Below are 15,491 nucleotides of genomic sequence, written 5' to 3' on the forward strand. Positions count from 1 at the left end.
TTAACATATCAGAAAGCTTTAATTTTTATTTAATCCTGAGAATAGACTGAGTTTATTTAAGTAAAATTAATTCTGAACATAAGATCATTAATGGTAAACACTTTCTTTAACAACAAAATTACTGAACACTTTTTTATAACTAAATCTACTAAACTAATCAGTTTCTTTAAATAATAAAATTTTTAAATAATTACAATGAAAAAATTTTTAAATAATTATAATGGATGCACTTTTAGTGATACAAGAATTCAAGCATTTTTTTTAATATTCCATTAGTATGAATAGAAATTTATAACAAAAAATTGCAGGTTTTGCCTAGTTCAAAAATCAAAATGTTATTGATGTGTATTTTTCGGAAGCCTTTATAAATTTTAGGGATTATTTGTACGGTAAAGTACCCCGCACAAATCTTATAGAAATTAGGTCCCAGTGGATTTTGTTCATACTTTGGGAAAATTCTCTTTGAAGCATCCTGATAAAAAGTTCTGATCGGCACAACTCAATCGGAAAAACAAACAAACTCGGAAAATTATAAGAATTACTGAGTATTCCAATTCCCTGAGTTATTGGTTATCTGCCAACATGTAGAAGTTTGAATCCAGGAAAAGTAATAGTAGTCTAGGAATGGCGACCTTTACTTTGACCTTGACCTTCAACGGACGTCATCTTCTAGAGTTTCGAGGGTTTTCGATTTACATTTACCAATACTTTTTATGTAAATAATATACTCTATACTCTTCATTTGTAACGATAAAATCATTAGTTTTCGAGACATTTGAAGTTAATGAAACGATACACAATACATTAATCAAAATAACTGTGCTGTTTCATAATTAACCTCAAATATCTCGAAAACTAATGACTTTATCGCTACCAATCAGGAGAATACAATTTACATAGAAAGTATTGGAGAATCGAAAAATTGCGTTAAAATAGTAATTCCTCCAGTGGCGTAGAATTTGGGAAGGGTCAACCATTCACTATCCCCTGTGGTACGCCTCTGGTAGTAGCTAGAAACGTTTATTTATCACAATTTAATAGGGTGTATAGCAGCCACACTTTCCGCAAGTATGATAAGGATACATCAAATAGTTTTAAAGTACTGGGTAAAAATAGTTTTTAAATAAAACACCCTGTAACTCAGTAAGGAGCCATATTTTATTTAAGTGTTTTGGGTTAAATCTTAATATTTTGAGGTCTAGAATCTACAACTCAGAGATTGGACATTCTTAATGATACACCCTGTAGAGGGTGCTAGCTCATACTTAATTATTTGTCTCCGATGAAAAATTATGAAGTATATAGCTATGAAATTATTTTACAAAAGTAATATTCTCTCATATATGTATGTTTTTAAGATAAACAATAATAATTCATTTATTTACAAAAACAAAACATTATCATACCACATTTTTCTTTATCCATTGTCTATCCCAGTGTGTGTATGGTCTCTTTTAAAATGGGTTTCTTAGAAAATTAATTGTTTTGTTTTTTAATATCTATTCAAATTTGTTTTTATATCATAAGCATCTATAATATAAACTTTGTGTTTTTGTATCACTTAAGTGTACCTTAGTCAAATGTAGCTCCAGACTGTTTAATCTTTCAAGTTTTAGTTCTAATACACTCATCATAGTGCAAACGATATTTCAAATTTTATGAGGTACAGTAGAGCGTCGATAATACGAACTAATTGGTACAGGGGTAGTTCGGATTATCGAACATATTTATGTTCAAAATACGTACAAAGCTCATAAACACAGTACATATTGTACATTGTATATACGTTTTAGTTACAAGAAATAAAACACCTGCATAATAAACAAATATATTGTATGTATTTCTGCATAAACAAAACAAAAATCCGCAGTCATATTTTGCCCATATTGTCATATTATATCCAAAATTCGGTCCGCGATCATATTTTTTAATTTTATAATTTTTTTTGCGTTCGGGTTATTAGGGTTCGGATTATCGACGAGCTACTGTATATTATAATAAGTTGAATACTTACAATTTGACTTGAGAGGATCTGGTCAGTCTCAAATTATTGCCCAAAAAATTCACCATAGAAAATTTAAAATATTTTTCAAAAATACTAACTTGTTGAATACACGTGGTACTTATGTACCTATGCTGTATGCAACATGCACAATTTAACTGCCAAAGACAAGGAGAAGGAAAACTAATAAACATGCATTTAAAAATAAAAACATCAATTTGGGGACAGTAAAATTGTTAACATGATGGTAGGAGAAACAAGATTTATATACACAAAAGGCTGCCATTTACACAGTGGCCATAATTGGCAAATACCAGGACAGATTCACTCCAGGAAAATCAAGAATTTACCACATTCATTCAATAAGACAGATCCTCCGGAAGACATTAGAATTTATCATTGAAACCCTTCACCTATTTGTTGACTGAGAAGCAGCAATGGCAGCTTCAAGGGAACAATACCTACTATACCAATCAATGCGTAAGTTTGATATAGCAGAAGAACTTATTCAGGAACGATAATGTCTAATTTAAAAGCAAGTGTAAGGACGCAGGGAAACAATTCTAGAATTTTTGAGACAAAAAGGATGGACTTATACAAGGGGACATATTATTATGATGACGTGCTTCCTATTTAATATTTCCTACGAAAAGGCAGTCCAAGACATGTAAATTAGAGACAACAGTACTATTGACAATAGATCAATACAAATCGTAGCATACATTGATGATATTGACATTATAATTGGGCATAACAAGCAAGATGTTGAGCAATATTTGAAACAAGTCAATTTAGTCATCAACAAAGACAAAAGCAAATAGGTACATGTTGGATTTTAAAGATCCTTTAGCAAAAAAGAAACAGAAAACAGTCTACTATCAACCAATTGTTTAAACAAGTATCGAAATTAAAAGAACAATAAACCTTACAAATAGGATCCTCACAGACTTAAGAATGGTAGCAAAACATGTCAGTCTAGCCATCAACAAAGGTAAAACCAGATACATGTTTTTACTAAGGATTCTATGCCAATTAATGAGCTGAAAACAGTCTTTAGTGTGAAGTGTTGACAGCTTCACATACCTTGGCTCGCTGGTGACTACTACCACCACAACAAGCAAAAAAATTAAAAGACAAATAAATCTTACAAGAACATGGACCACAATGGATTGTTGAGCCAATGATGATGATGATGAAAATTATTGTTAAAGATTCGGGACAAGATGTGACTTTGCAGCAAATTCGATTTTGTTATAGAAATAGTCTTCAAACATTTTTATTAGAACGAGATAATCAATAACACATATTTTAATACAGTAAAACCTCAATATAACGGACCTCTATTTAACGGACTTCAGATATAACAGACAAAAAAATCCTGCCAAATATGAAAAAAAGTCCCTGTATTTCCCAAAACGTCGCCAAAGAATTTCAATAAAATTTGTATTGTAGCATAATGCGGACATATTTCTAATTATAAAAAAAACGTAAACTTCAAAAGTGCATACAAAACTTAAAATAAACGTTTTTTTTTTATTTATTTTAAACCTATTTTTATACAATGGACTTTCGGCTATAATGGTCACCCCTTCCCCCAATTAGTCCGTTATATCGAAGTTTTACTGTACTTATACAGTATGTCCCTGTAAGTTGTATCCATATGGAAAACTTTTTTATTATTAATTTTACGAAAAAAAGTTATTCTTTATAAAAAGCTCTGCATAGTCCAAAACCTAAGATTTAACCATCAAATATCAAATTTTTTGAATATTATACGAGGTATGTCAAAAAGTTTGAATTTCACTCAAGAGTAAAGTAGCTTTATTTTTCACAATATTGAAAATTGCTATTATGAAAAGTTGTTTGGAATTAAAAACTGTATTCTAGTATGCAATTACATCCTTCTAATTGAAAATTTTTTTTTTGAAAAATTATGGATAACTGACATTATTTTCAGTTATTTTAATTCAAATAACTCTTTTATTAATAATTTTACGAAAAAAGTGATTCTTAATAAAAAATTCTGCATGGTGTAAAATCTAAAATACAACCATCTTTTGTCAAATAAACTTTATCAATTTTATACGAGGTATGTCAAAAAGTATGAATTTCACTCAAGAGTAAAGTAGCTTTATTTTTCGTAATATTGGAAATTGCTATTATGAAAAGTTGTTTGGAATTAAAAACTATATTCTAATATGCAATTACATCTATTTTTTCAGTTATTTCAATTCTGATAACTCTTTTATTATTAATTTTACGAAAAAAACTGATTCTTAATAAAAAGTTCTGGATGGTAAAACTTAAAATACAACCATCTTATATCAAATTTTATCAATTTTATACGAGGTATGTAAAAAAAGATAAATTTAGATCAAAAGTAAAGTACCTTTATAGTTCAGAATATTTCAATTGGAAGGATGTAATTACATACTGAAACGTAATTTTTAATTCTAAATAGTGATGGGAATAATCGAATTAATCTAATAATCGAAAGACGGCTACTCGAGTGATTCTAATAATCGAGTTATCATTCGAATTATGCATCACTCGTATACTATTAATATCTGACGGTCATTTTCTGAACTCGAAACTTGAGAACTCAAGGTCATCGTTACATGATGAACATGCAGAACATGTGAATACAAATATTCGAATGTTTTATTTTCATTCGAATGAATTACTCATCACTCCTCTGGCATCTCCCCTCTCTTCCCATTCAAAAGTCAAATCGGATATTCGAATAAGCTGATTTTCTGAATACAATGTTCGAGTAGTTTGAGTGATCTAATAATTCGAGTGATCTTGTTCAAGTTCTCGAGATATCTCGAGTTATTTCAATAATCGAATGGTCGATTATTTTTCATTCGAATTATCCCATCACTAATTCACTATAATTTCTAAATAACTTTTCATAATAACAATTTTCGATATTGTGAAAAATAAACGTATTTTACTCTTGAGTGAAATTCATATTTTTTGACATACCTCGTATAAAATTGATAAAGTTTATTTGACAAAAGATGGTTGTATTTTAGATTTTACACCATGCAGAATTTTTTATTAAGAATCACTTTTTTCGTAAAATTATTAATAAAAGAGTTATTTGAATTAAAATAACTGAAAATAATGTCAGTTATCCATAATTTTTCAAAAAAAAAAATTTTCAATTAGAAGGATGTAATTGCATACTAGAATACAGTTTTTAATTCCAAACAACTTTTCATAATAGCAATTTTCAATATTGTGAAAAATAAAGCTACTTTACTCTTGAGTGAAATTCAAACTTTTTGACATACCTCGTATAATATTCAAAAAATTTGATATTTGATGGTTAAATCTTAGGTTTTGGACCATGCAGAGCTTTTTATAAAGAATTACTTTTTTTCGTAAAATTAATAATAAAAAAGTTTTCCATATGGATACAACTTACAGGGACATACTGTATATAAATAATAAATATAATTAGGTACAATTGTAAAAAAAATTGATTTGTTCTAATTTTGACACAGTTAAATGATGTAAACAAATAAATGTAATGTAATTACGAGTGGATTTTGTCCAATGCTGATGTATTTGTTTAAATGATTTAATTGGATCAATTATTTCATAAAGAATAACCAAATACAAAATTTTCAGGCATGCTTTAAATTTTATAAATAGTACGATGTAACTGGTGTATTTGTTTAAATAATAATTTAAGTGCATCAATTATTTCATGAAAAATAACCAAATACAAATTTTTCAGGCATGTTTTAAATTCAATAAATAGCATGATGTCACTCTTACTTAATACTATGCTTTTAAACATTTTTATGTTGTAATTTAATATGTTTCAACTGCGTTTAGCAAAACTTTATGTGTGTAGACGAAACTTTTCAGAACATTTTTTATATAAAAAATATTTATTTTATGAATCAATTTAACAAAGTAGGTACTTTCTAATATCTAAGTAAACATTACCAGATAATAGACTAAGAGCTGAGATAGGTGAAATTTGCTTATCATTTTAGGCACCATAAGCCAAGCCGCACACCAAAGAAACATGAAACGAAAAACATGAAACGAAAAACATGTTTCATGAAAAGAAAACACTGCTAAAAAAATCTCAAAGTCCGCCTACTAATGAAACGAGTGTGATTCATGCTCATGACACATTTTTATTTTCGGAGAGTTTCATAAATGGCCGGACGTATATTTGTTTAGCAGTGGTTTATTTCCATGAAACGTAATTTACGTTTCATGTTTCTTTGATGTGCGGCCAGGCTAAGAGTCTAAAGCTTAAATAGTAGAACCTAAAAGAAAACATATGTGATTAAAAGATAATACTCAGCACAAATTAAACCCACCACCCTCTTCCCCCTCTGACCCTCATCAAAAATGTAATTTTTCGTTTTAATTTTTTTTTCGATGGGATGCAATCAGTATTAAAATTTCAAAAATTTACATGCATACAATCTTTTACAAAACATGTCTATTTTTTATGGATCCATAGGTTGAGTGTACACAAACCCAAATTTTTTTTTGGAAAAAACCATATATTTTTTTTAACCTTCCGTTACTCGCGCCAACTTTTTGTGATCGAATACTCGCGCACGGTGCAGAAGACCGGGTCCAAAAATATGGGTCAGCAATATTTGAAAAAAAATTTTTTTGCAAAGTTTTGTACAATTATATTATTTAATGAATATATGATCATATAATTGTGTAAATATGCGTTTGTATCAACATTATATTACTTTAACAAAAAGTAACTTTGTTAATCATCATTTTCATACGTTTCCTCGTCAGTCGATACTTCCTCAAATAATTTTAATAATCTTTGCTTCTCCTTCTCGTAATCCATATCTAAATATAAATAAACAAATATATAAACATTAAAAATAAGAAAAAAACCTTAAATTACCTGACTAATTAAAACTTACTACTTTTAATTACTTGACTAATTAATAGGTCTTGCCTAATAATAAAAGTACAATACACTTTTTTACACTGCACGTGGACTTCACACACAGTTGACTGATGACTGAAGAGGTATAATATGCAGCAGCAATTGAAAATATGCACTAAAATCAGAGTTACAGGCAGTTATTTAGAGGCCCGGTCTCATACACCGTGTGCGAGTAACGGAGGGTTAAGATGGCTCTGCAGGTCTAATTTTTTTACTTTGTGTATTTTATTAACACTATATTTCTAATTTTTCAGATTTTTACGGAAGGTGCTACCTTCAAAAATCCAAAAAACTGTTTTTAGGGGGTTTGAACATTGTATCTTCCATTTTTGAATGCTCTAAAAATCTCAGTTACTTCAATTTACATATTATAACTTATAAAAAAACCTTGATTTGATCTATTTGGAGTCTATAAAATAGGGAAAATCCCCAATAACCCCCTAAAAACAGTTTATCAGATAGCAAACCTTGTGCAAAAATCTGAAAAAAAAACTAGAAATGTAGTGTTTTTATTTCCAAAAAAAAAAAATTTATATGTAATTTTTTGAAATTTTAAAATTGATTGCATCCCACCTAAAAAAAAAATAAAAACGAAAAATTATGTTTTTGATGAGGGTCGGAGGGGGAAGGGGTGGTGGTTTAAATTTGCGCATAGTATTATCATTTAAAGTACTAGTACACTTTAGAAGACCAAAAATAAGCATTTTTTCAAGATTTTTTTTCTCAGAACCTTTATTAAAAATGAATATAAAACTTTTCACATATTAATATCTAACTCTTAGAGAATACAAAAAATATATCTTTTTTCATTTAAGCATGTACACTAATATTGTAGAAGGTGCCAAAATCAAGGCCTAGAAAAAAAGTAGTTCCGATGGCAGACAGTTAATCTCAGGATTGGGATCTCTAAAACAAAAAAATTGTATTGCATTTGAAAAAGAAAGGTTTCTTACGTGACAATTTACCACCATTAGTGAAAAATTTTTGTGAAAAAATCGCCTGTTTTTCTTCAGTTTCTCATGGTTAAAAAATATTTATTATTTGTTCAAATTGTGGTAAATTGTCACGTAAGAAACATTATCTCTTTCAAATGCAGTACGATTTTTTTGTTTGATATCCCAATCCTGAGATTAACTGTCCGCCATCATTTTTCGAGGCTTCGACTTTTGCGCCCTCTACAATATTAGTGTACGTGCATAAATGAAAAAAGATATATTTTTTGTACTCTCTAAACTCTAAGAGTTGGATAATAATATGTAAAAAGTTTTATGTTCATTTTTAACCCTCGTAACGCGGTGCGGGGTGCACGTGCACCCCAGACCTCGTTTTTCTCACCTATCTTTTTTAATAATTTTTTTTGATTTTTGTCAATTTTTTTATTCGTATTAAATTCAATTCTAAACGTATTCCACCCATTACAGCATTTAAAACCCTTTGTGTTTATGTGTTTACGTGCTTTTTTGAAAAAATGACTTTTGTGTGCAAATGATGAAAACATCGTATCCTGAATTGGATGTTTCTGATGTTCCACCTGGAGCTAACAGAGCTACGGGACAAGGTCGGTGTTACTTATGTCAGAAAAAAAAGACGGAAAGTCCCGGCATAATTACTGTATTGTGTGTAAAAACTTTGTGTTACTCATTCTGTGAAAAATTTCATGTGTTTGTCTTGCGACGATAATATTTTTTTTTACGAAAAAATGAGTACTTTTTTTGTAAAATTATGTTTTGTACGATAATAAATAAGTCCTAATTATCTTTCAAATTAATTTCCACGACGTTCACATATAAAAAATGGATATACAGATGGGGTGCACATGCACCCCGCACCGTTGCTTATGTAAGAATCTAAGCACAGCCTTACGAGAGTTAATAAGATTCAAAGATTCAAAAATTTATTGACTACGTTTACAAAAAAAAATTTTTTGAATTGTAGCAAGTCAATTTGATATATATAAAATACATGAGATAATGTGTACATATATACAATATAACATATAGAAATATAAATACATTCACGCACATTTACAAAATATGACATCGGAAAACATAGTGAGTAATATTCATGTCCATGATACTGCTTTAAAATGATCGAAATATTCACTAACAGAGTAAAAAGCAAATCTCACTAGATATTTTTTCAGAATGACTTTAAATTTATTGATTGTAAGGTTTTTAAAATCTATAGGTAGGACATTATATATGTTAAAATCAATTGAGTTTTTTTGTGATTTACTCAAACGATATTTGACTGTTCTGATATTATTTGCACCTCTTGTGCTGTAATTATGAAAGTCAGACTGTTTAACTAAAGTATCTGCAGTTTTGTGTGTTTCCACGAGAACATTGTATAGCCATAGTGTTGGCAAGGGCATTATTTTATATTTAATAAATAATGGTTTGCAAGATTCCAAGTAACCAACTTTTGCAATTATTCTAATTGCTTTTTTTTGCAATTTAAATATTGTTAGTGCATTGCAAGAGTTTCCCCACAAAATAACGCCATAGCTTAAAAACGAATGGAAGAGAGAAAAATAAATTGTTCTTAAGGTATCAACACTTGTAACAAGTTTTAGTTGTCTAAGTAAAAATAAAGTACTGGAAAGTTTGCCTTTCGAGATGGTCAATATGGTTATACCAAGTCAGTGTGTTGTCAATTGTCATGCCCAGCAATTTTACAGTATTTTTTTCCACATGAGCATCGAATGGATTAGTTGAAATGAATAAATTTTGAGTTTTGGTGTCATTTAGTCTAAGTTTATTTGCTGCGAACCATGATTGAGCATTTGAATTTATGTTCCTAGAATTGGTTTCTAAAAGAGAACGATTTCTGCCAGAAAAAATAAAAGTAGTGTCATCTGCAAATAGTACTGTTTTACATGGAGCCATAAAATTGGGCAAGTCATTAACATATATAATAAATAATAGAGGGCCCAAAACAGAACCTTGTGGAACTCCATGCTTAAATTCAGAGAGACAATTTCCGTATCTGACTGCTTGGTATCTATCACTTAGATAAGATTTAATTTGTTCTAGAGGAGTACCTCTGATGCCGTAAAAGTGCAGTTTTTTTAGTAAAATTTCATGAGAAACACAGTCGAAGGCCTTTGAAAGATCACACAACGTTACAGCAGTTTGGTTATGCTTCTCCAGGCCATCCACTATGCCACTCATCACATCTAAGAGTGCATGAGTTGTCGAACGATCCTTTCTAAACCCATATTGTGAACTGGTAAGCAAGTTATTGGTTTCAAAGTACGATATTATGCGTTGTTTCAGAATTTTTTCTATTATTTTACTGAATATGGAAACGATAGAAAATAGAGGTTCTGAGAAAAATATTCTTGAAAAAAATGATTATTTTTGGTTTTCTAAAGTGTACTAGTAAAATCACATAGAACTTAAAAAAATTAAAAAAATTGAATTCTGAGAATGAGTGAGGTTATCCTTTAATTTATTTATCCCATCCATAAGTGAAAAGTTTGATGTGCCACTGTCGATGTATGTGTCACTAAAAAGTGATGGCATAGTGCTCATATGTTTTCTTTTTGGTTCTACTTTTTAAGTTATAGACTCTTATGGTGCCTAAAATGATTAGCAAATTTTACCTATCCTGAATCTTAGTGTATAAAAATCAATAAAAAATGTACATTACTTCTTTACATGTAAATTTTTCTTAAATCTGTTGGAGAAGTTATCATATTACACTGAGGGCACAATTTTTTGACTCCTAAAGTTTGTAACCAACATTCCTCACAATGTACATGCCAGCAACAAACCGAAATCACTGGTGTTCTATACCTTTCCATACATATTAAACACTTAAACACTTCTTCTTTATTTGACACTCTACTCTCCAATTCTGCGATTCTATTTTTCAAAACTTCTAAAATAGGATCTCCATTGGCTTCTACGATTTCTGGATGGGTTCTATGTGGGGCACACTTTTTAGGTTCGACCCCAGTCACAGCAGTACGCAGAGCTTGGTTTTCGGAATTTTCACATGGAAGTATCACATCTGTTTCAGAATACTCAGGAGATCCGTACATTTGGTGGTCATCAACATCAACATTTAATTCTTCATCATCATCGACCATATTAATTGTTGTTCCTAAACTCGAAACGCCTCCTTCTAATAAACTGGTTGCACGGATACGAGACTGTCCAGCCCAATCATATTCTTCAAAGGCTTCCACATCGATATTTTCATCACTTTCACTACTTGCTTCGGATCTTCTAAGACACATTTCAACATGTAATGTTAAATCTTCTTGTACGTCTTGGTTGCACACAGGACAAGTTTCTTCATGTTTTCTTTTCCTGGTTTTCGTTCTTTGCCTACTTTGTCTATTTAATCGTATTTTTTGGAATGTATCCCAATTTTTATCAGAATTCTTTTCTGAGGAATCATTTGAAGAACTGGGGGTGTTTTTTCCATTTAGTTTAACTTTGGTTCCCTGTAGTTTGTTTAGTTTTTCAATTTCGGAATTTAAGTGTAAATTGGCTTCTGAATCTCGTATAGTCACACTGCAGACAGGACAGTAAGTGGGGTAATTTAGTCTTTTTTTAAATCTACAACTCCTAACCTCATCTTCACTTTGACAACTGCTACCTGGGGCAATATCATTGTCTTTAGGAAAACTCATCTTGATTTCAATAAATATGTAGTTAATCACATCCAAATAATGTCTCTGAACGTATTTAATGTACCATTTTTTCATAAGAACCAGATAATACTCAGATGTTTCTTGAATTTTAAGTAAACAACTATGATAGTAGGATTAGTAGGTATTATTCTCTTGGATGTTTTAATGATTTTCTTTAATGAAGATTTGAATTATTCTGTTCCAAATTTAGAAACGTGTTAAAAAATGGGTTGTTTAATCAAATTTGTTAATTAGTACCGGGTTTGAATGGTTCCAATTGTTTCATTTTAAAAACAAAACTTCAGCTTTTCAAACAAAATTAGACATCAATAACAAACATTTTGACTGACGTTTGACGTTAATCGAAGGTGACATGAAACACAGAACACGGAATTATGTGTCATATTTCGATGATAGATTTTTTCGATACCGAGATTCTATGTATTACGTCATTAGTTGAATTTGCCACTGAATAATAATATATAATGAGAAAATCATAATATTAAAAAAGAGAATTTAATCAAATGTTTGATTACTAATTGTAGTAAACGAGACGATTACATTATTTATTATTTCAAGAATAAATTGATGTGACGTTCTGCTTGTTGCCTATATTTAGGGGACAGTACACACATTGACATATTAAGCGTAGACTCGGCATACTCACCAAAAAAGCGTAACTTGGAAACAGCATGAAAACAGTCGATCGGTGGTCTATCTATCTCTTTTAACCAAGCGATACCGCGCATGTGGCTGACAAAGATGGCTAGACCACTCAATCCAATGTCGATGTTACACCTCGATGCATTGAGTGGCATATCTCTAGAGTCTAGCCAAGTCTATCCTTAACATGTCTCTGAGAACACACCCGTAAAATAAACAGAAAAAATTGTATGTTGGCACTCCCATGTTCGTCTCTAACGTCAACCAAACCCCTGTAGAAAGAATGAAGCACTACAACTAGCTCGCCAACATAATAAATAAAAAAATTACCAAAAACCAAGAGATAAGAGCGCGCATCAGAAAACCTAGATCCACCCTCAACCGAATGGGGCTTTCTTCAAGAACCACAACCTCTTTCTTGGTATAAAAGTAAGAATTTTGCGATGCTACGTCTTCTCTATCCTTTTTTATGGTGTTGAATTAGAATTGTGGACCTTGAACGAAGATATGTGCAGAAAATTGGAAGCATTTGAGATGTGCTATATCGGAGAATATGTACTTAAAATCCCATGGACTGACCGAGTCACAAATGTGGAGGTCCCCAGAAGAATGAAGAAAAACCGAGAGGTACTGACCACCATCAAATCTCGAAAGTTACAATACTTCGGACATATTAAGCAAAATGAATCCAGATATGCTATCCTGCAAGGAAAAATATTTGGAAAGCGTAGTCCAGGAAAAAGAAGAACATCCTGGCTGAAGAGCCTCAGAACCTGGTTCAACACAGCATCTGTGTAGTTTTCGCTACTGCAGATAAGATAAAGATTGCCATGATGATCGCCAACATTCGTCACGGAGACATCATTCAACATCAAGAACAATATGTTCGTCTCTGGACCGAAGAATTTTGTAGCTGATGCTCTCTCTGTTTATTATACGGAATAATGCTTTTAGAAAAGCTTCTCCTCAACCGAATTAGTCACAAGATACTAGAAAATGTCCCCATTGAACAAACTGACTTCCGCCCTCATCGAAGCTGTACGGACCAAGTGCTGTCATTAACAACTTTTATAGAAGCTAGTTTTCAAAAGAAACAAAAGACAGCAACAGTATTTATAGATCTAACAGCAGCATATGATACTGTTTGGAGACAGGGATTAATATATAAACTGGCCCGTATTATCCCCTGCAGAAAGATAATTAACCTCATTGACAACATGCTGACAAACAGAGCCTTCCAGGTTATAAAGAGAAAGGAGACGAGTAGACAGATGAAACTTAACAATAGTCTTCCACAGGGTTTTGTCCTTTCCCCTTTACTTTTCAGCCTCTATATTGCTGACATGCCTGAAACCGAATCTCGGAAGTTTGAATATGCTGACGACTGGACCCTTGCAATTGCAACAAGCCACCAATCTTTAGAAACTACAGAAATCACTCTCACGAATGACTTATCCATCCTCAGCGAATACCTTAAGAAATGGAGACTACAACCAAGTACTACAAAAACTTAAGTATCAGCTTTTCATCTCAACAACAAGCTGGCAAACAGAGAATTGCGAGTGTATTTTAATAACAAGCTGTTAAAACACAATAAATACCCGAAATAAATTGGGGTTACTCTAGACAGAACGCTCACATTCAGAGAACACCTGACGAAAACAGCAGCAAAATTGAAAACACGCAACAATATAATACAGAAACTCTGCGGCACTACATGGGGGTCCACAGCATCAACTTTAAGATCCTCTGCTCTTGGCCTGATATATCCGATGGCAGAATACTGTGCACCAGTGTGGCTAAATAGCAGGCATACCCACCTGGTCGACACCCAACTAAACCGTGCTATGCGTATGACAACAGGCACAATTAAGCCCACCCCTACAATGTGGCTACCTACCCTTAGTAATATAGCACCACCCAACCTACGTCGCGAACATGCATTGGTTAAAGAATATAACAAAATCATGGACAGTCGCCAGCTTCTAGTCCACAACGACATCCCCGATATTCTTGGAAACCGTCTCCGATCCATGTTACCCCCTCTACAATCTGCTCAAGCGCTGCAGCAATCCAACTTTGACTTAAATACCCGATGAAGAGAAGATTGGGAAAGTAGGACAGATCCGCATAACCATAGTCTACCGGACATCATAGGAAAACCTGGCGAATTTGAACGTCCCCATAAGATTTGGGCAACCCTTAATCGAATTCGAACAAACTGTGGAAGATGCGCCGACTCCCTCTACAGATGGGGTAAACTCCCCTCGCCTTCTTGTGACTGCGGCACTGCAAGACAGACGATCAGTCACATTGTTCAGGGCTGCCCACGCAGAGCATACACAGGCGATCCTATAGACTGTGTAATGGCAACCGAAGGGTCAATCGAATATATAAAAAACTGGACATCTGTTTGTGATGCATTGTATAATGTATAAATCTAAATATATTCTGTGATGTACTTAAGCTATACGCTAAATAAATAAATCTCCGTTTATTTTCCGGTCAACCTGGAACCCCTATTAGTGAGCTACTGTTATGTTTCGTCAGTCTGTCAAGTTCGTCTCGACTTTCCCATACCAGCCTTATAAGAACCCCATGGCTGTTTCGCAATCTGTAAATATGATCGATTTCGGTCCGAAAGTCCTCTGCTCTTGTAAAGTTAATCGTTTCCGAGTTATAAACAATTTAAAACTGAAAAAAAATCAAAAAATGACGATTTTCTTGGTTAAAAAACACAAGTAAAAAATATTATTTTTGAAACTATAAAATGCCTAAATTAAAGTTGAAAGCTTGTTGTATCAGCTAGCGATAAGTGATTTGGTCTTATTTCATTTTAAAATATCGTTTTTTAGTTGTTAATGCAACCCGATCGGCCGTTCCCTTATATGCGCTTCATTAACAATTAAAAAAACAATGTTTTAGAATAAAACGTACCAAAAATTCTTATTGGGATCTGATAGAAGAAGGTTTGAGCTTGAATTTAGGTACTTCGTAATTTTTGAAAATTATTTTTTTTACTTGTGTTTTTGAACATTAAAAATGTCATTTTTTGATTTTTTTTTCAGTTTTAAATTGTTTATAACTCGGAAAAAATTAACTATAGAGGAAAATGACAAAATACCTTTTTTGTCCCCAATGATCCAAATAACCTAAAATAATATCTGCTGGGCCGAAAAAAATTTATTTTTAAAATTTGCTTAAAATTTTTTTATAATAAATGTAGCAAT

At 31.8% G+C, this 15,491-nt stretch overlaps 1 protein-coding gene across 1 annotated transcript; it reads right to left on the reverse strand.

Moving 5' to 3' along the window:
• LOC114331291 (E3 ubiquitin-protein ligase Rnf220-like) lies at window positions 1–11,946 on the reverse strand. The gene has a single exon (XM_050663240.1). The coding sequence runs from the start codon at window positions 11,671–11,673 to the stop codon at window positions 10,612–10,614; it is 1,062 nt and encodes a 353-aa protein (XP_050519197.1). The 5' UTR covers window positions 11,674–11,946; the 3' UTR covers window positions 1–10,611.
• Between the last annotated feature and the right edge of the window lie 3,545 nt (window positions 11,947–15,491).

This window comes from Diabrotica virgifera, chromosome 10 (genome assembly GCF_917563875.1).
Source record: "Diabrotica virgifera virgifera chromosome 10, PGI_DIABVI_V3a".
Lineage (NCBI taxonomy): Eukaryota > Metazoa > Arthropoda > Insecta > Coleoptera > Chrysomelidae > Diabrotica > Diabrotica virgifera.

Bases quoted from the DNA above. Each gene is read 5' to 3' on its own strand.
- LOC114331291 (XM_050663240.1), bottom strand. From the start codon at position 11,673: ATGAAAAAATGGTACATTAAATACGTTCAGAGACATTATTTGGATGTG.